At 48.7% G+C, this 20,926-nt stretch overlaps 1 protein-coding gene and 1 long non-coding RNA gene across 9 annotated transcripts in view; one reads left to right on the forward strand and one right to left on the reverse strand.

Annotated features, from left to right (window-relative positions):
- The window catches only part of CCBE1 (collagen and calcium binding EGF domains 1), a 240,068-nt gene extending 226,905 nt beyond the window's left edge, over nt 1–13,163 (reverse strand). For all 8 annotated transcript variants that reach the window (XR_015153575.1, XR_015153573.1, XR_015153574.1 and 5 more), the window contains exons 1-2: nt 12,154–13,163; nt 11,634–11,714 (exon numbers count right to left, since the gene is read on the reverse strand). Coding sequence is in view for 4 of the 8 variants with exons in the window: in XM_086372474.1 (XP_086228600.1) it covers nt 11,634–11,714; nt 12,154–12,284 (212 nt within the window). In the remaining 4 variants the exon portion in view is untranslated. The remainder of the gene's footprint in view (nt 1–11,633; nt 11,715–12,153) is intronic.
- LOC147346378 (uncharacterized) lies at nt 13,163–16,213 on the forward strand. Its single transcript, XR_015153580.1, has 2 exons — nt 13,163–14,047; nt 15,931–16,213. It is a non-coding gene; the product is annotated as an uncharacterized LOC147346378 (long non-coding RNA).
- The last annotated feature ends 4,713 nt before the right edge of the window (nt 16,214–20,926 follow it).

Below are 20,926 nucleotides of genomic sequence, written 5' to 3' on the forward strand. Positions count from 1 at the left end.
GTAGGGCCTCACCATTGTAATAATGATGTCTCGATGTGGGGAGTTAGAACAGATCAGAGCCTCCAACATTTGGCTAGAGAAAGAGGTACCACGAGAGAGGTCACCTCTAACGGTGTTACAGCTTAGTCCTTTTCCTTCTTGAATGGCTCGCTGAAGGCACTTTAACTTCACTGGATAACTCGGGACCACCATGGTGGACAGTGATGCCCATGGAAATCAGTGTGCATGAAAGCATCCCCTTCATTACCTGGCCCTGGGATGTGAAGGGCTGAACTGTGTCCTTCCAAACTTAGACCTTGGAGTCCTAACTCCAGTACCAGAGAACATGACTGTTTAGAGACCAGAGCTTCAGCTTTAAACAGGCCACTGAGTTAAAATGAGACGTGAGAACGGGCCGTGATGCAGTGGGACCTAGTGTCCCTATAAGACAAAGACCAGGACAGACAAGATCAGAGGGAGCCGTGTGAACACACCGGAGAGCCATCTGCAAGCCAGGGAGAGGGCTTGGGAGGGATCAGCCCTGCCACCAGACCCATCCCAGCCCTCCCACCTCCAGAGCTGCAAGAGAACCTCTTGTGGAAGCCTCCCCGTCTATGGCAGTTTTCCTAGACGTTCCTGGCAAACTAACACGGTCAGGGGAGAGGGGAGACGGGTGCTGGTTCACGCGTCTACTTTTGACGATGTGTCCGACTTACGGTGTCACCAGCAGGACTGACTTTCTTACCTCTAGCTTCCTCTTCCCTGGTCTACATGTCTCTTAAATCGAGGCTGGCAGAAGGCAAGGTAACCGTAACTGTCAGGCCTTCCAGAAGTGTCCAGTGGAGTCAGACTGTCTGGTTTAGAACCCCGGCTCTGCCACGCACCCGCCCTGGGACTTGAGAGAGGGTTCACGGGACAACAAGCTAGTTTCTGACAGTGAGCCTTTGGTGAGAAACAGGCTCTCGTTTCTCTGATCTCTGGTTTTGTATCCAAAGCTCCCCCCAGACCCACCCTCTGCTTCCTCTCCCCTCCTCTCAGCTGGATTCCAGGCAGATAGAAAAGGTCGCCTGATTAAGTGACCCCCACGTAGATTTTATACACAGCTCCATACTTCTCTCTCCCTATGTCCTCCCAGCCGATGGGCAAGAGTGATTTTCCAGAAAACTGACAGAATATTAACATTGCTTTTTACAGAATTAAAATCTTTCAGCCAAACTTTCTCAGAGATAAAACCTCATGGATGTTGCATTCTAGATTCCTCTGTTGCTGCTGCTAAGTCGCTTCAGTCGTGTCCGACTCTGTGAGACCCCGTAGAGGGCAGTCCACCAGGCTCCGCCATCCCTGGGATTCTCCAGGCAAGAACAGTGGAGTGGGCTGCCATTTCCTTCTCCAATGGATGAAAGTGAAAAGTGAAAGTGAAGTCACTCAGTTATGTCCGACTCTTAGCAACCCCATGGACTGCAGCCCACCAGGCTCCTCCATCCATGGGGTTTTCCAGGCAAGAGTACTGGAGTGGGGTGTCATCACCTTCTCCACTAGATTCCTCTAACTTTTCAGAATCTTCCAGAAGTAAATTCCAGTGCCTTTTTTTTTTTTTTTTTTGCAATGACCTTGCCTCCAATGAGCAGTCTTGTGGTCTTTCTGGCCTCCCAGGAAGCCAACCTCCTCTCTGCCTTGCAATTTTTCACCACAAAAGCCGTGAGCCATTTCACTAGAGGGAAATTCCAAAGTGAAACATGGACACGTTACCGCAAGTGATGCCAAGTGGAAGCAGAGAGAAGGGACAGCTGGAAGGAAAGTCGTGGCCTGGTCCCCACGCCGCCTCTTAGACGGGCTCCAGCCTCAGAAGGAATCTTGCTGAACACAAGCAGGACGCTATGGAAACTGCATTCGTCAATCTGTCGACCCTCACAAACTTGGCTTGCCTTTCATTTAACCTCTGTTCAGCTGAGTCAGTTAAAATGGCTGGTTACCAAGGTCACAGGCTCCCACGTGACTTTGACTGAAACTTTTTCAGTGACTAAAAAATATAACTTATTTAGCTATTTGGTGTATAGGAAAAACCCAATGTCATGGAAACTAACCTTTCAAGTAAACACATAAAAATTGGTTTTGAGAAATTGTTGTTTAGTCACCAAGTCGTGTCCAACTCTTTTTGCGACCCCATGAACTGGTAGTCCGTCAGGCTCCTCTGTCCATGGGATTCTCCAGGCAAGAATACTGGAGTGGGTTGCCATGCCCTCCTCCAGGGGATCTTCCTAACCCAGGGATGGAACCCAGGTCTCCTGCATTGGCAGGTGGACTCATCACCACTGAGCCAGCTGGGAAGCCCTTATTGAGGCATAATTATATCAGATTAGATTCATCTATTTTAAGTGCAAATTTGAGGAGTTCTGACAAACGTATGCAGCTGTGTAACCACCAGCAAAATCAGGACACAGACTGTTTTTATCACACTGGAAAGTGCCCTGAGCCCTCTGCACCACTGCGTGCGGTGTCTTAGAAACAGCTTTTTCTCACCTGGCGTCGTCTCCACAGGATGCTCCCCTTATCAAGCGTTTGTGCCTGGATCTCTCTCCTTTCCTCCGCCCACAGCACTTTTTACTTTCCTAACACATCAGGTGGCGCACGCCAACATCTTCCTCCTTCCCTTTCTCCAAAACACCATGCGGCCTGCTCCCCTCTCCTCAGAATGTTCCCTTTCAGTAGTTCTTTCCTTCTGCCCCCACACTCAGCGTCCAAAGGCATCACACTCTAGGCGTCTCCGTGATCTTTATGGAATCAAAGGCGTGGCACTATTAAAAGGCAGTTCAGAGTTTAAGTTCAACAGTTTAATTACCAATGTGCACAGTGCAACTGAGCCATGCCATGATACTTTTCAGCCATAAAAGGAAAAGTGGGATGTTTCAACTGTGACTGAGGGTACTCATCGGTGAAAATGACTCCTCCTCCAGGTTCCTCTAGATGTGTGTCCCTCACCCAAATATACACACTATCATTTGATTTTTGAATGTGCAATTTTCCACAGTAGAAATTCAAAGCTCACAAGTTTATGGAGAGCTGGGTCTGAGTCAAAGCATGTGATGATGAATATGCAAGTTGGGAATCAGCAAAGTATGGAATTAGGAATGGTGGGCCATCCGCCAAGGCAACCCTGGGATTACTCAGTTGGCAGAGGAAGGCCAGGCTTGGGAACACGTAGACAAGCAGCAGTAAGTTAGCTTAACTACTTGCAGTAAAACCAGCTTCTGACAAGTCACATTCACTCGGAGAATCATTTAAGGGAAGATGACTGGAAATAAAGTTCCAGCTCAACAACAGCTATGATTCCTCAAGATCAGGAAACCAAGTCACAATCGAAACCGCTCGGGCCAGAGACCAGATACAATAAAATACGGCCACACAAAAGTGCAGGCCCCAAAGATGAAGCTGACTCAACGTCCCCAACATGACCTTCTTGAGGACTCAGACCCGTGGACGAGGTCACATTCGAATGGAAAAGCCCACTCCCATCTTCACGTTAAGATGGCTCTTCAGAAGTTGGCAGACTTTTCCTGGAGAAGGGCCAGATGGTAAATAACTGAGATTGGTGGCTAAGTAAGGTCTGTTGCTTACTTTAACCCTTTCAAAAACATAAGGGACTTCCTGAGTGGTCCACTGGTTAAGAATCCTCCGCCTGCCAACACAGGGGACATGGGTTCAAACCCTGGTCCGGGAAGACTCCCTGCCAGGATGACACTAAGCTGCTGCCCGGCAACTACCAAGTCAGCACGGCCACTGCTGAGCCCACGTGCCCAGAGCCCGCACTCGGCAACCAGAGAAGCCGCCGTGGGGGAAGCCCGCCCATCTCAACCAGAGAGGAGCCCCGCTCACTGCAACTAGAGGAAGCCCTCGCGGCAGTGAGGATCCAGCACGGCCAGAATTTATTCTTTAAAAAAAGGTAAAAAATATTCTTAGATCGTGGGTTGCATAAAGACCAATCCCTGCTTTATACCAAATTTCCAGAGCCAGATCCCAGTGCCGAGGGCCCTCCGGCTTCCCGCCAGTTCTGTGCAGCAGCAGCAGCAGCAGCCACTGGGCTAGCAGATGCCCCTGCCATTCCCAGAAGACTATGAATGAGGGCCTCACTCCAGCAGGGGCGAATGCCAGGGAAACTCCCAGAGTAGTGGGCACGCGGTGTAAAGGCGGAGAACTGATAAGCCTAGAATGGATGTGGTTCAAGTCTCTGAAATCACAAAGGGCACAGAAAGATGACCTAGTTCACATTCTAGCACCCCGAACAAGGAGGCAGCATATCCGCCCTTCCAGACTCTTGACGCCTGCTTTTGACTCACACGGATCACACCCTGAAGCTGGAAAGATGTCCTCTGCTTGGTGGTGTGGTTCAGTCGCTAAGTCGTGTCCGACTCTCTTCAACCCCGTGAACTGCAGCCTGCCAGGCTCCTCTGTCCATTGGATTCTCCAGGCAAGAATACTCGGGTGGGTTGCCATCTCCTTCTCCAGGGGATCTTCCCCACCCAGGGATCGAACCTGCGACTCCTGCATTGCAGGTGGATTCTTTACCATGAGCCACCAGGGAAGCCTGTCCTTTGCTTGAAATTAAATATGTAGACGTAACATGGCTCTGTCCTCTATAGGCTGAAAACAGACTGTCCAGAAGGTTTAGAAACATTTATGAACACAGACCTGGGCTGTATTATTTGGAGAGTCAGGGAAGCAGGAGGGGTTTGCCTTCTCGTGACACTCTGCTTAAAGTCACTGCCAGGAAGCGTGGGGCGACCCTGCTGAGGTGAACTGGGTCCCTACGAGCTATCTGTTTCTAGGTGGTCAGTTCTATGCTGCCTCGCAGGACACGGCCAGAGAATTCACTTTCTCTTCGTAATGCTTTACATTCCAGCAATTCTTAGAAGCAAGGGGCTTGTGGCACGTGCTAGCGTCCTGCTAGCAGGAAAAAAAAATGCATTAGTTACTACTATCCCCAGCTTCTCGGGTCCCTGGCCTGGAGCTGCGGGGCTTCTCTTGCTGAAAGGATACAGCTGGGCCACAGGAAATTAAGCTTTTAGCTCCCCAAATGTGACATCGGTTGTGTGCCAAAGATAATCATCTTATAAACGTCCCCAAGGACATCTTTGGCTCGAAATCCCTTTACTGAAAAATAAATGGAATGAAAATCCATGCATTCCATGAGGGCAGAGATTTTGGGGTATTTTTTCCTGCCTTATTCACATATATTTTTTTTTCAGAGTAAAAACAATTCCTGTTTATATACCACATACATATTTGACGTGCTTGGCACATAGTAACCTCTGAATAAGTGAACGAAATTGTTGGTAAAACTTTGAAACTGGTAAATGACTTTAAGGAAAAGAACCTGGCTTGGCAGGAGAGAAGCTGCAGGTGGTACAGCTGATTATCTTTCATCCTCCAAATAAAAAGCAATAAACAAACAAACAAAAGCAAACAGACTGCAGAGACCTTGGTTCTTCAGCTGCTCCGCTGTGGCCTGAATCCGCAGCTCCTCTAATGCTCCAAAGTGGTGCGGGTCCCATCACGCAGGAGGGTAGTGAAATTTGCAGAAGCTGCATGGCTGACACTTAAACCGCTGACTGAAAGGCAAAGTACCACCCGAGAAGACAGGGTGCTCTAGAAGAAAGAGTACTTGCTTTTTCCAGGTGCACCCACCTCCCAGCTTCACTTAGACAAGAGGAAGTGAAGTGAATATAGAAAGTCGGGCATCGACAACTCTGGGGACAATGAGTAGCACCTGGACCTGGTCCCAAAGGACACCGGTGACCGCAAGGCCTTTCGTGGTCAGTTCACTGGTCCATTGTTTCCTATCGTTTTGTCTTGATCCGTACAGAATGAGTGAAAAGTGAGAGAACCTTGCCTGGGCCAACATCCCCCACCATGCCTCCTCCCCGCCCCGGACACCTGCTCAAGCTAAATAACAGGGTGTGGGAGGGAGGGAGATCCCCTTTAAAGCTGTGACCCAGCACCGCTTCCAAGCCAGTGTCCACGGGGCATCATACCAGGTGGAACTGCGCACGTCCTCTTCAGCTATTATTTAAAGTAACAAGCTCACAGAGTGAGCTAGGCCTGCCCGAGTCAGCTCCCGTAACACATCTGCAACTCAAGTGAAGCAGGTCAAGGTGGGAACTCATGCAAACAACGGCAGCATCTCAGAGGGGCAAGTAATCTGGTTTCTAGAAGGGAAAAAAAAAAAAAAAGCTAGAAAAGGAGACATACTCTGATAGCAACAGAAGTTCTGGGAAGACCTAAAAGACAGATCACATTTCTTTGCTTACTGGTAACATTAACATTCGTCCACTCGTGCGCATGCAGACAATGCACGTGGACTCCGTCCAGGCGGAGGACTAGCATCTGAGGCCACAGTCGTGGATGAGAGGACAGATGATTCAGGGGCTTCACAAGCTAACCATCCAGCGGGAACAAGAGGCTCCCTCCAACACATCCGCGATTCGGGCGGCTTGGCACGAAGCCACGCCCAGCTGTCCCCTGCTCTGTCCTTCGAGACACTGGGACCGCCTCCTCCTCATGTTAAGAATACGGATGGTCGTCAGAAAGATACAATGCTCTTTCCAACATTTACTCAGGGCCACCCTTGGAGCTGGTCCTGAGCTATGCTGGCCACAGGATGGGAGGCAGAAGGCAGAGACCAGAAATGGGCTGAGGACCTGACTGCCAGTCTCTGCCAGTAAGTCCCTTCATGACCCTGGACAGACAGCAACCCTCTACGCGCCTCTAAAACGGGGGTAGCTACGCCTGCCGCCTGCTATTATAGTTACATGAATTGAGGACATCGTGCAGTCAGGTAGGAGGGAGGAAGCAAAAGACACCCTTTTTATAATTTTCCCAAGGCGCTAGATTTCTGGGCTAGCCTACATTTGGAAAAGCATCTAAAAACAGCTGACATGTGACTGCTGTATAAACACTCTCAGGGTTCCTGGCTACGGTCTGAATTTGCTTTTTCAAAAATTTCGACTGTCAAGTTCAAAACTCAGCAGATGTCCACGGAGCACAAAGTACATGCGCTCAGGACGCAGGATGAGGGGAGACACAAGCAGTGAGCCCGAGGGGCGGTGTCCATCGAGGGCTTCCTGCGTGCACCAGTTCATCTTCCCCGTAACCCTGTCACTCCAGTACTAACACGGTCCTCACGTATTCCAAGGAGAACACTAAAACAGAGACTGAGGAATGTTCAAGGTTATAGAACAAGCGGTAGAGCCTGAATTCAAACCGGGGCATAGGGTTTTTATCCTATGCATGTTTGACACAATCAAAGCCCTATGTGGGAACTCAGGGACTTGGCAGAGAGGATATTCTCCAGCCTTGCCTCCAATGGAGCCTTAGCTAGAGTCCTGGGCTCTCTGTCTGGTACTGCTGCTCTAATTAAGCGACCTTCTTGCTCTCCAATTTCCAAGTAAACACATTTGCAGAAATATCACGTTAACTTCCATAATCTAACAGGATTTGGCAATGCTACTGCATTATCTTGAAGTGGGAGTTTTTGCATCCCAGTGTCATTATTTCCCACGGGAACGTGACCCTAATGAGACACCACTGACGGGACTAATAGAGCTGAGGGCCCCCACTGGAGGTCTGTGAGCCACAAAGCTGAGGATCAGAGCTAATGCAACTTAAACAGAAACCCTTCTGTTTAAAAAAAATCACTTAAAACAACCAAGTCCATAAAGCCATTCCTAGCTGCTTCTAATCTCTTTCCCCATCACTGATAATCTAAACTACGCAACTTTGAACTCAGTCACGTATGCTGTATATTGGTTACAGTTAGAACCCTTGGTCGAAAAATCAATTCTGCAAAACTTGAGCAGAGACTGCTTATGTGTTTTCTAGGACTATTTTAAGCACATATTAGATGCTCAAATCCTTAATCGGCTCATGTATCCAAAGTGTTAACTAGCATGCTTATTGGATACAGACTCAGGTTGATGTCTTAATGTTTCCCACACTCAAATGTATTTTCTGGTTTTAAAAAAGCCTTTACCATGTCATTTTACTGATGAGACCCAATGGTTCAGCTGTAAAAATAATCCACCTGCCAATGCAGGAGACCCAGGTTTGAGCCCTGTTCCAGGAAGATCCCCTAGAGAAGGTGAAGGCAACCCACTCCGGTATTCTTGCCTGGTAAATCCTGTGGACAGAGAGCCTGAAGGGCTATGGAGTGAAGAGTCAGACATGACTTAGCAATTAAATAACAAAAAGTAAACCGAAACATTTTGTTTAAAAATTACATGGTTTGGGAGCAGGAAAAAAAATAATAGCCACAAGGGGGTAAATACCATGATAACTTTATGTGCTTGGGTAGAATAAATTTAGAGCCTAGATAAGTCACACGAACTGTGAAATCTTAACTGCTGGTAAAAGATATGCTCTGCCGTATGTCAGATTATAACACTGAGTGAATGTGTCCTTTAAGCTGCCAAAGGCATTCATTCAGAATTTCATCAACTTCAGGGACTTGGCTCAAAGCACAATGGGGTAGAGTCTCTAGAGACAGAAACTGTGATTAAGATGAAAGAAATCCTACAAGGAAGGAAAGCTCTCCATGCATGAACCAATTCTGTGTATAATGGTAATATAAAGTCAATTGTTTGAGACAGATCAAGGGCAATGGTAACTCAGAAAACCACCGTGGTCACGGTGGATGCTGGCATTACCAACTGCTTGAGTTTGTATCTATTTAAATTTATAGTCTCCCTTACTTAGATCCCAGATCTGGAATTTCAGGCTCCTCTGTAGACACCTCCAGGATGATGAAAGGGCCCAGGCTTTGAAGTCAGACAAACCTGGGCTCTCACGTGTGTTAACTTTGCGACTCTGGGCAAGTGGACTAAAGCCCAGAGCTTCAGTTCCTTCTGTACAACAGACACCCACACGCTACAGAGTGGCTTTGAGCATCAGAGCTATATGTACATAAAGTGCATAGGACTGTGCTGAACATACAGTAAATCCTCCAGCTGTCATCTAATATAAGGTTAAAGTGGAAAGATGCTGCTTAGGTAAAACCATGGAAAACAGCTGTACACAGGTAGTGGTAGGGTCTGGGACAAACATTATTCCCATCCCATCATTCTCTTTCCCATATTATGATACTTAAGTCTCCATATACTTTCAGGAATAATGGTAGATCAGATTTATAACTCACATCTACCAAATTCGTTTACTTATTTAATATTAAACTCATCCTCCATGCCAATGATTTTTCAAAAGTCAGTGTTTAAAAAATAATCACTTTCTACAATTTAGGAGTGACTTCTGGGACTCATTCTCTTGTGCAAAAATCCTTTCACAAGAGACTTCTGTTAAAACTGGGGTTCTATGCAGTCAGACACGCTTCCCTCAGCTTAATTAAGGGTCATCCAACAGTTAATGAGTCCAGCTTCCTGGAAGGCTGGCTCTTTCTCTGGTTTTATGTCATTGTGGTAGAAGGACCAACTACCCACTCAACTGTGGAGGCCTCTGGGCTCCTGAGGACCTGTCCAAATGGGACTGCACCGTGACTCCCATTGAGACACTAGTGTCCATGGCAGCCCTTCAAGCCTTAATGCACATCTCATTAACATGCAAGTTCTGGAGCAGGAGGGCTGGGCAGGGCCCCAAGACAATACGAGCTCCCAGATGACGCCTGTGCCAATTTCCAGACCACACCGGGAGGAGCAAGGGTCTCCAGGGCCAAGACGACAGGATTCACAAACCAATCAGTACACAGCATCCCTCCATCCTCGGGGTTCAAAACAGGGACAGCAGCTTCCACTGACTGTCTCCAGGGAGTTACTGAACGATGGAAGTTGTGTGAAGTCAGTGAAGTACCCTTAGAACTCTGAGAGGAAAACCAGAGAGACAATATTCACAGGGACCTTTTTCTCCAGCTGAAAACATCCTCCCATCCCTCCAAGCTCTTTTCTCCTAGGAAGATATCCTTTTTGTTAGCTCTTATAAGCCGTTTGAGTAGCCGTTAATGAAAACACATCAAGACACTGCTCATGTCTCCTGTAAGAGTCTCAGTGTAGGAAAAAACACTGCACTGTTTTTCAGAGTTTGGCGAGGCGAGCAGTGTGGAAGTGATAGTAACAGCGTAACGAATGAAATCAGCTTAGAAGGCTAATCAGGCACTCATGGTTTCTGAAAATTGGACATGCATTCTGTAACTGTCATTGACTTATGGGCAGTCTGACTTTCAGGGACCAAATAATGAGCAAACCATCTCAGGGACACGGTCCATGTTAAATCAAGGTTTTATGCTGTGGTGATAGGGAGGAAATGCGTCCTAAGAAACAGTGTGGATGAAACACAGGGCTGGAGCCAGGCAGAATCCTGAAGCCGCCGCCAACAGCTCAGGTCCCTGGCTGGGCAGACCTCGCTTACCCTGTTAACTTCTCCAAGACTCTACCTGCCAACTGAACCACACTCCAGTCCTCCCTACTAACTCATTTCTGTTCAGTGTTTACCACCCATGGCTCAGAGAATCCCTTCCCAGGGATTCACAGGACTGTTGCCTCCCTGAAGTGATCACTGTCAAGCTGTTGCCAACAGATTTCTAAAGTGTGGTCTGTGATGTGGCTGGTGGTGCTTTTGTACCTCTAAACTGACCAGCCCTGACACCACCCACACCTGGGCCTTAAAGCATATGCAGCTTTTTGCAGCTGAGACCATGAGGAGTCATCTGCTACCACATCATTAGGGCGACGTCTGTTTCTTTCAAGTTCACTTTTGAGGATTACCTTGTTATCCTGTACTGCCCAGGATTGATTCTGGCACCTAGACAGTGCAGGATTCTCGGAGATGGAGTCTGCTGGGAGTGTGTGATCCCTGGACCTCGAACACTATGCCTTTAAAACGCAGGCAACTCACAAGTCTTTATGGGTGCGTGCCTCCTCCTGGTAAAGGCACAGGGACAGTGCCCGTGGTCACCTATGGTGACAACGAACCGCCCCTCACGTTCAGAGAGCGGTACGCAGGGAACACTGATTTACCTCACAACGGCCTGGGGCAGTTTTCCTATCAGACGCCCTGGCTCTCATCACATTTGCTTTTAACAAGCACCCAGGTGATCTGCGGACCGAATTTTCAGGAAGAGGATCCTCTTCCGTGACTCAACGATCTTGACGCTTTTGGCTTGTACGGAACAACCTTATCCACCGCCCGCCCAGAGGCCGTGATAAAGTTACACTCTGTCCCGGCAGAAGGTCAACAGAGAGCCAAGGACTAAGGATTTCCTTGTTGACTTTATATGTTCAAAACAAAACACAAGCGCAACCACTCATCTTGGCTATGCCTCGCTATGCCGCACCGCTTACCCCACAGTCCCATCCCCTTTCTTCATGAAACTGGCAACCTTTTCTCCAACCACCACGCAAGCATGCAGGGGAGCGGAAAACCACCGCCCTCGGCTTCTGAGAGCAGAAGCTCCAGGTGCGGACACTCAGTTGCCCGTGGTTGCTCTGGCTCAGAAACCACACACACAAGAAAAAAAACTTTGCACCAGAGAGGACGGAGCACGCCACCGGTGGCCGCGCGGTGACCGAGCGCGCCTCCAGGCCCCTCCTGCGGGCGCCGCCTCCCCGACCAGCCCGGGCGCGCGCCAGCCGGGTCAGCCGAGCCCTGGGGCTTACCTGAAGCACGTAGTGAGCTCCCCCGAAGGCTTCAGACACGGATACTTGGTCGTGGCGATGTTGTTTTCCGAGCAGACTTCTCTGAAAAAGTTAGGGGAACTTGGTTGGCCGCTCCGCGCGAGAGCGGCCGGCAATGCGCGCCGGGCATCCGCGTCCCGCGCGCCGAGGCGGCTCCGGTCCCCGAGCGCCGACGCGGGGAGGACCCCGAAGTCCGGGCCCGGCGAGGGTCCCACGCAGCGAACCCGGCCCGCAAGAAAAAGAAGAGGTGCAGAAGCGGGACACTGACGGCGGCAGAAGGGCGGCGCGCGGTGTCACCGAGCCCCGAGCCCCACCGGAGCCCGGGGTGTGCGCGCGGAGGAGGCGCCTACCCCGGAGTTTACGAAGCTTTCCTTCACCCAGGAGGGGTGAGCGCCGGGGGAAACCGAGAGCGCGCGGAGCACCGGCAGGATGGGATGGGGAGAGGGTACCGCCTGCGCCCCGAGAGCCGGGAGCGCACGCAGCAGGGACCCGCAGCACGAACCTGTCGCCGTCCCCCGGCTCCTCGCGGTAGCTCCACGCGTGTCCCAGCGCCAGGAGTAGCAGCAGCAGACCCAGGCTCCTGCCCAGCCGGTCCCTCGCCGCCCCTGCCCGGTTCGGAGGCGGCGGCACCATCGGGGACGCTCGCGTCTTCTTGGCGGCGCTGGCCGCCTCTCCAGCCCTGCGCCCGGCTCCTCCGCGCGCGCCGCCGCCTGCCTGTCCCCGGCGGGGGGCGCCCGAGGCCGGGGGAGTCGGAGCCACCTGCGCGCCGCGCAGGGCTGCGGAGCTCCGGACGGCTGGGAGGTCGGGCTCCGGGCTGGGGGCGCAGGGGCTCCAGCCGGGCAGCGGGGCTGGGACGCGGGGCCCGCGGGGTCCGGGCAGTGTCGCTTCCGAGGCTCACGCCGGACAGACGGTTGCGCTCCGCTCGGCTCTGGGCGGCGCCCTCCCCGCCGGCCCCTTCCTCCGCTGGGCGCCGCGCGCGGCGTGCGGAGCGCGGGCGGCCGCTGGCATTTTACCCCAGGGTCGCAGAGCCGGGGCGGGGGAGGAGGCGGTGGGCAGAGGGCTTAACACGCCTCCTTCCCGTGGTGGGCTGGCTTCCAAGGAGCGGGTCAGGCCCGTGTTTTGCCTCCCGCCCCTCGAGCGTCTACACTGCCCGCCCCCCACCCCACCCCACCCCGCCCCATCTCCTTCTTAGAAGGGAGGACTCAGGAGGTGAAGGCGGCCCCAGACCTGAAACTAGAGCGTGTCTGTTTCCAGTCCCTTAGCCCTCCGGTCAGACAAGTAATGAGCTCTGGTCAGCCCTTTCCGAGGACTGTGAAACAGATGACCAGCCCAAGTTCGATGCATAAAGCAGGGCACTCAAAGCCGGTGCTCTGGGACAACCCAGGGGGATGGGGTGTGGTGGGAGGGGGCTCAGGATGGGGGACACATGTACACCGTGGCTGGTTCATGTCGATGTACGGCAAAACCACCGCAACAATGTAAAGTGATTAGCCTCCAATTAAATTAATTTAAAAAGCCCTCTTGCTTTAATGCTGTTTCACACCATGCACACAGGCGAGAGCTGGAAACTCCTGGAAGATGAGGTGAGACACTGAAGGGCGGGCTGGTTAACTCAAGGCTGTTAAGAGGTCTCCTGAGACCCCCGGGCTGCGGGCCGCTAACGGGCTCCGCTGGTGTGCCCACGTGTAGCTCGTAGGCCTCTGCATCTTCACACTTGGTTGCCCATTCGGCGTTTCCGTGCCTGCCTGTTAAAGAGTAACTCCTGACATAAACGTGCCCTGCTGAGCCAGCCGCAGTCGTGGCGGCCTAGAAACCAGGTTGTAATGCCCAGCCTCTAACAAACCCGTGGTTTCTGCAGCTTTCCTGAGGAGGAGAAAAGACAGCTTGATCACAGGTTACTAGGGTTCTCATGGGTTAGGTGAGCAGGCGTTTTGATTCAAAACATTCTGGGCCACTGAGAATCACCCTATGTGTCTGACATTTTTTAAAGCAGTGGTACCCTCGTTGTTCTGTAGAATGTTTTTATATTTTCCAAAGGCTTTTCACATTTATGACTTTATTTGATACCATATCCCTTGAAACTAGGAGTCCAACTTCAGCAAGGTGGGTTTTTTTTTTTCCTGCGAAACTTACACAGGCATGGCAGAGTACAAATCAGACTTGATTTGAAATCAAACAAAAGAAGTGAATTTTCACATGGTCAGGAGACACTTCAGAAACTTGTAAAACCTGACAGTGACCATCAAAAGTCAGAAAGAAAGAAAAAAACTGGATTCAAACCCAGGATGCCTGGCTTCCAAGGTCAATGATTTGGGCAAGTGACCTTTCTGAAACTTAGCTTTCTCATCTGTGAAATGGAGAAAACTTCCTATAAGTGTTTAAGAGTAATGAATAAGGTAATGCATATGACACATTTTTACAGTGGCTGGTGTATATATATCGAGTGCTCAGTAGACATTAACTGTTATCATTTTGAACCTAAATGATTGTATTACACAGGATTTTCAGTTTCAACTTTTTAACTTTCTGCTTTTAGATAAATAGGAGTTTATTTCACAATAGCTATTTGAGTTCCTAAAGAGATACCCCTCTAAGCACGTGAAAAAGAAACCCATCTTAGAGGCTGTAAAATTTGTGTCACTTTAGAAGCCATTCTTAGGGGGGTCTATTTTTATTTTCTTACCTGTTACTCTATTTTTACATCCGGCTGTCTTTTTTCTCCTCTTTACTCATTTTCTGAATGTTGAGCTTTAGGCCAACTTTTTCACTCTCCACTTTCACTTTCATCAAGAGGCTTTTGAGTTCCTCTTCACTTTCTGCCATAAGGGTGGTGTCATCTGCATATCTGAGGTTATTGAGATTTCTCCTGGCAATCTTGATTCCAGCTTGTGTTTCTTCCAGCCCAGCGTTTCTCATGATGTACTCTGCATATAAGTTAAATAAGCAGGGTGACAATATACAGCCTTGACGAACTCCTTTTCCTATTTGGAACCAGTCTGTTGTTCCATGTCCAGTTCTAACTGTTGCTTCCTGACCTGCATACAAATTTCTCAAGAGGCAGATCAGGTGGTCTGGTATTCCCATCTCTTGAAGAATTTTCCACAGTTTATTGTGATCCACACAGTCAGAGGCTTTGGCATAGTCAATAAAGCAGAAATAGATGTTTTTCTGGAACTCTCTTGCTTTTTCCATGATCCAGCGGATGTTGGCAATTTGATCTCTGGTTCCTCTGCTTTTTCTAAAACCAGCTTGAACATCAGGAAGTTCACGGTTCACGTATTGCTGAAGCCTGGCTTGGAGAATTTTGAGCATTACTTTACTAGTGTGTGAGATGAGTGCAATTGTGCGGTAGTTTGAGCATTCTTTGGCATTGCCTTTCTTTGGGAACTAAGATCATGGCATCCGGTCCCATCACTTCATGGGAAATAGATGGGGAAACAGTGGAAATAGTGTCAGACTTTATTTTGGGGGGCTCCAAAATCACTGCAGATGGTGACTGCAGCCATGAAACTAAAAGACGCTTAGTCCTTGGAAGGAAAGTTATGACCAACCTAGATAGCATATTCAAAAGCAGAGATATTACTTTGCCAACAAAGGTCTGTCTAGTCAAGGCTATGGTTTTTCCTGTGGTCATGTGTGGATGTGAGAGTTGGACTGTGAAGAAAGCTGAGTACTGAAGAATTGATGTTTTTGAACTGTGGTGTTGGGGAAGACTCTTGAGAGTCCCTTGGACTGTAAGGAGATCCAACCAGTCCATTCTGAAGGAGATCAGCCCTGGGATTTCTTTGGAGGGAATGATGCTGAAGCTGAAACTCCAGTACTTTGGCCACCTCATGCGAAGAAGAGCTGACTCGTTGGAAAAGACTCTGATGCTGGGAGGGATTGGGGGCAGGAGGAGAAGGGGACAACAGAGGATGAGATGGCTGGATGGCATCACTGACTCGATGGATGGGAGTCTGGGTGAACTCCGGGAGTTGGTGATGGACAGGGAGGCCTGGCGTGCTGTGATTCATGGGGTCGCAAAGAGTTGGACACGACTGAGCGGCTGAACTGAACTGAACTGAACTTACTCATTTTGCTTTTCTACTGTTGTAACTGTGGATGTTCTACACGTCATCGGTTATCTCATTAAATAGTTATTAAACCATATATCGGGACAGGAAGCTTTCCCGAGACAGTAATTCAAGCTGTAGATGATAAAAGCAAAATCAAATCTGTTGATTTGGGAGGAGTCGATCTGGGAGTCAAGGAGCTGACTTTAAGGCCTCTTTATTTTCAGCCCCGCCAACGAGCCCGGATGTGAACGAGGTTTCCAAAGACGTGCTGGGGTCCGGCACACGGGCCAGGTTTGCCTGGGGAGGACACCCTGAGGCTGGCTGGCCAGAGGGCGTGTCTGGAAGAGCGAAGCTGGGGCAGAGACCTTTTGAAAACCTTTGCCTCGAGACCTGGTATTTAAACCCACTGGCAGCTATGGACCACACAAGACATTTCTTGGGGGGCTGGGCTGGAAAGCACAGCAGAGTGGAAAGCGATGTGGATGTCCTGGATGCATTCTGGTCCCCTGGAAAGTTAAACACGCCTGTTAAAGACAAAACCTGTGTTAGCTCAGGCTGCAGCCTGCATGGGAGATGTCAGACTGCAGCTGAGTGTGGCAGGGACCTCCAGAGGCTTGGGCTTTTCTCTCCTGATACCCTAACTCATCTCCCCAACTGATGTGCCCCACTCCCTCACTTATGAAACATGGGCTGAGAGGACGCACCTCCTGCCTCTCTCATGGGAGTGTTATAAAGATTAATGATGCGGCCCTCGGTGCTCCTGGAGGGAGGCTCTGCACAACTGTTAACTTTTCAGCATAAATACCGCTCTCCGTGATGTTTTCCATATAGACCTGTCAGCTTCCCTGAAACACAGCAGAGAGTGGATAGTCATACAATTTACCGTGTCCTAGGGATGCGAGGCTGTGCTGTAAGTTCCACTCCCGGGGGGACCAGCTATTGTTAAGGGCTTCTGAGTGTTGTCCAGGGGAGGGCTGACTGGCTGGAAAATACAGGGGCCAGCGTACACAAGCAACGTGAAGCAAGAAAGGAAAAAAACTAGGCCACTGGTCACAGGGTACCATTTGAGATAAGAACCATGGCTTCTTCCACTCATTTTAAAACATTTTTAACTTTTATTTTTTCAACTGAGGCAGATGGATGTATAATACGTTAGTTTCAGGTATACAGTATGATTCAGTATGTTATTTATAGCAAAATGATAACCGCAAAAAGTCTGGTTAACATCCATCATCACACAAAGGTACCATTTTTTTTTTCTTGTGATGAGAACTTTTAAGATCTTCTGCGTTTAATCTAGCTGTCAAATGGGCATGGTAACCCACTCCAGTATTATTGCCTGGGAAACCCCATGGACAGAGGAGCCTGGCGGACTACAGTCCATGGAGCTGCAAAAGAGTCGGACATAACTTACTGACTAAGCAACAACGAATGGTGTGGAGCAGAGTAGATAAAGCAATTAGGGCAAAGGGGACGATCAGGGCGCGAAATAAATTGGAGCTGAAGGACATTCGTTTGCAGGATTGTGTAATTTCTACGCTGTGTTTAAAGCAGGACTTCGGTGATGATCCAGCGCTTAATAATCCTCCTTGCGATGCTGGAGACACAGGTTCCACCCCTGGTTGGGGATCTGAGAGCCTGCAAGCCTCAACTAGAGAGAGCATGCCGCAGTCTATAGAGACCACAACCAAGAGAAGCCCACGTGCCAAAACTAAGACCCGATGCAGCCAAAAGTAAACAAATATTAAAAAAAAAAATAGAGCAATTCACAAATCAGTTCTCTAGAGTCTTAAATTTCAATCCAGGATAATTACCTGATCAGTTACAAGATTCCAGGTAGCCCATGGAAAAACCTATAAATGGCCTAAACAAAGATTCACAGACTTTTCCTGTTGGTCTCCCTGGAACATAGCAATAGTCCTCTAAAGGTATTTTCAGAGAAGCAAGACCCAGCAAGCACTGGGTAGCGTGCATTCAGAACCGCGAGTGACACACGTATAACTGTACCCCTAGAATAGACAGGCTGCCCCGGGACCCCTCCTTCCATTTCCGTTTTGACTGATGTACAGCCAGGTCCGCTTAGGGAAATTGGGTTACCCCCTGAGGAGTATTAAAGCACCCCGGGCTCTGAGCCATTGTGAGGACATGCTTGAGGCAAGAAGCCTCAAACATGTTCACAGAGTCAAAGGGCTTTCAAGCCCTGGTTTTGGGGTGTGTACACCATCTTTGTACCTAGTCTGCCTTCGTTTTAACTTGTCCAAATTCTGAAAGTATTATTATAAGCCGTGGGTCTCTGGAATTTCCTCCTAAGACAGGAAGAAACATCTGATTCCTACGTCCGTGGGAGAATCGCACAATTTTTGCCAAACTCTGAAATAAAGGTAATGTTAAAAGATTGGGTAGCCTTATATGCCTATAGGCGGCTAAAAGAAAAATGGGCAATATCTTTTTAAAGGGAGAGAAACTTCTTGTTACTTGGTCGAATGTCTCAAAAAGATCCAGAAAAATTGTTTATGTGATTTGGGTGTCATGTTCATGAAAGTTCTGATACATACACACACACACACACACTCACTCACTCACTCACTCTCCCTCCCTCTGAGTCTCTGCCTGGGATTTCTTCCAAAGAAGTTTGTCTAGACTATAGGAGTTGGCCATCTCCTTGGCCAGTCACAGCTGCAGGATCACACCTGGGGTTTCTAGGAGGAGAAGAATGTTCTAGCTCCGTTCAATTCTGCAACTCCTTGTGGGAAAAACGGGGAAGGCGGGACGTGCAGCCAGGAGGGCCCCATCTCTTGTGGTCCCACAGGCATGAAGAAGGAGGAAGAGTCCAGCATTAGAGGAACAGCCAGAGCCCCTCGCTACGAGGTCTCTGCTGGAGAACACGGCATTAGGACAGACCCGGGATTTGTGAACGGACTCCTTGGAGTAGCAACCATCCCTGCAGACTTCTCTGCTTTATTTTCATAGTGCTAACTCTCTTTATATTCTCTTTATATCCTGCACCACTGTAGGAGTAAGCGTACTTGTTTAGTATTAAGAACTGGAAGATAGCTCAGTAATATGATATCAATTCAATTTGACAGATAATAACCATGTTGGCTTTAATAGAAGTTTTCTGATTTGAGCCAAGGTTATCTTTTATGTTGGAGTAAATATAACTGCATTACCCATGCTAGCCAAGCATGGTAGTTACTATAATTAAAAATATTTTTTTTCCTCCAGGTATGAGGTTGACTTTACCTCCCTTCTTTTAAAGAATGGACTTGGAGGAAATTCCTTGACAGTCCAGTGGTTAAGGCTTCCCAGATGGCTCAGTGGTTAAGAATCTGCCTATCAATCCAGGAGATGCAAGAGCCTCAGGTTCAAACCCTGGGTCGGGAAGATCCCCTGGATAAGGAAATGCCAACTCACTCCAGTATTCTTGCCTGGGAAATCTCATGGACAGAGGAGGCTGGCAGGCTACAGTCATGGGATCACAAAGAGTTAGACACGACTGACGTGCTCACCAGTGGTTAAAACTCTGCTTCCACTGCAGGGGCACAGGTTCGATTCCTGGTCAGAGAACTAAAATCCTTCATGCCTTGCAGCAACCCCCCCCCCCCCCAAAATACACTTAGAGAAATAGCACTGGAAGGAGGAAGAAACTAGACTTAAAAATCAGATTTACCTAGATCTGAACCTTCATGATCCTGAACAATTTTCTGGGATTCAGTTTATCCATAAATAATTAGAAACAAACTCAAAGTCAGAGGATCATTGAAAAGAGTAAATGAGATCTATAACATGCCTGCTGCACTGGAGATAATAAAGCAAACATTACTTTAATTATCTTTGAAAATTTGAGGGCATCTATGAGGGTCATCCGCCCGGTCACATTTAACTTACTTTCCATAAAAGAAAAGATGGATGGCTAACAGGAGAGACATCCTTTCATAGCACAGACTAAACTGAGCAGGAGGATTCATGCTGCTGTCATTACCGTTGGGCTTTAAGTAAACCTTAGGAGGTGAGTCAGGCCCTGGGTAAGTCAAGCCCATTAACAGTTACTAGAAATTAGAATGTACATACTTCCCCTTAGAAAATACTTGTGTTTCTGAATATTGCGCCTGTCTGATGTTTACATATATTAAGGCAAATCGTGGTGTAAATGTGTGCCAGGAACTGGCTAGTTGAAGCCCAGCTGTGGTCGGTTCTAGAGTGGTGTGAAGAGTCTCCTCAGCTCTGTGCGTCGGTGTAACCGCTTCGTTTTCTGCAGAGCTTTTCTAACTGGGTCAGGCTGGGAGCATTTGCAACAAAGTAAAGGGCCCCTGCCTAAGGAGACAGCAGTCTTCTGGGTGGGCAGTTTTGTTTAAAGAAAATGAGGCGGTCCATATGGTGCCTAAAATCTTAGCATTCCTGTTAGAGGTTGTTAGATTCTAACAGAACATGGGATACATCTGTTAACCAAGATGGAGGCCTCTTCATGATATAATACCAAGGAAGACACATTCCTGCAAGCTTTTAATGGACAATGATCATTTTCCAATAATTTGGCACAAAGAGTAACAACAAATACTTACTGAGCACTTGGTACCTCCAGATATTTTTTAAAAGCACTTTTCAAGTATTATCCAGTGGTTAGGACTCCAGGCTTCCATTGCAGGGGCCACAGGTTTGACCCCTGGTGGGAAACTAAGATGCTTGTATGCTGCACAGTATGGCCAGAAAAAAAAAGGAATAAAAAGATAAAGTCTGCAAGTATCATCTCATCTAATCCTTATTGTGATCGTCTGTCACTGATTCTATTATCATCTGCTTTTTACAGGTGAGAAGCTGAGATACTTTTTTGGTTAATATTTATTTATTTATCTGGCTATGCTGGGTCTTCTTTGGAAGGAATGATGCTAAAGCTGAAACTCCAGTACTTTGGCCACCTCATGCGAAGAGTCGACTTATTGGAAAAGACTCTGATGCTGGGAGGGATTGGGGGCAGGAGGAGAAGGGGACGACAGAGGATGAGATGGCTGGATGGCATCACTGACTCGATGGACGTGAGTCTGGGTGAACTCCAGGAGTTGGCGATGGACAGGGAGGCCTGGCGTGCTGCAATTCATGGGATCGCAAAGAGTCGGACACGACTGAGCGACTGATCTGAACTGAACTGATGCTGGGTCTTGGTTGTGGCACGTGGGATCTCTAATTGCAGCATGTGGGATCCAGTTCCCTGGCCAGGAATCG

This window comes from Bos grunniens, chromosome 24 (assembly GCF_055505025.1).
Source record: "Bos grunniens cultivar Pamir isolate PY7600 chromosome 24, Bosgru_T2T1.0, whole genome shotgun sequence".
NCBI lineage: Eukaryota > Metazoa > Chordata > Mammalia > Artiodactyla > Bovidae > Bos > Bos grunniens.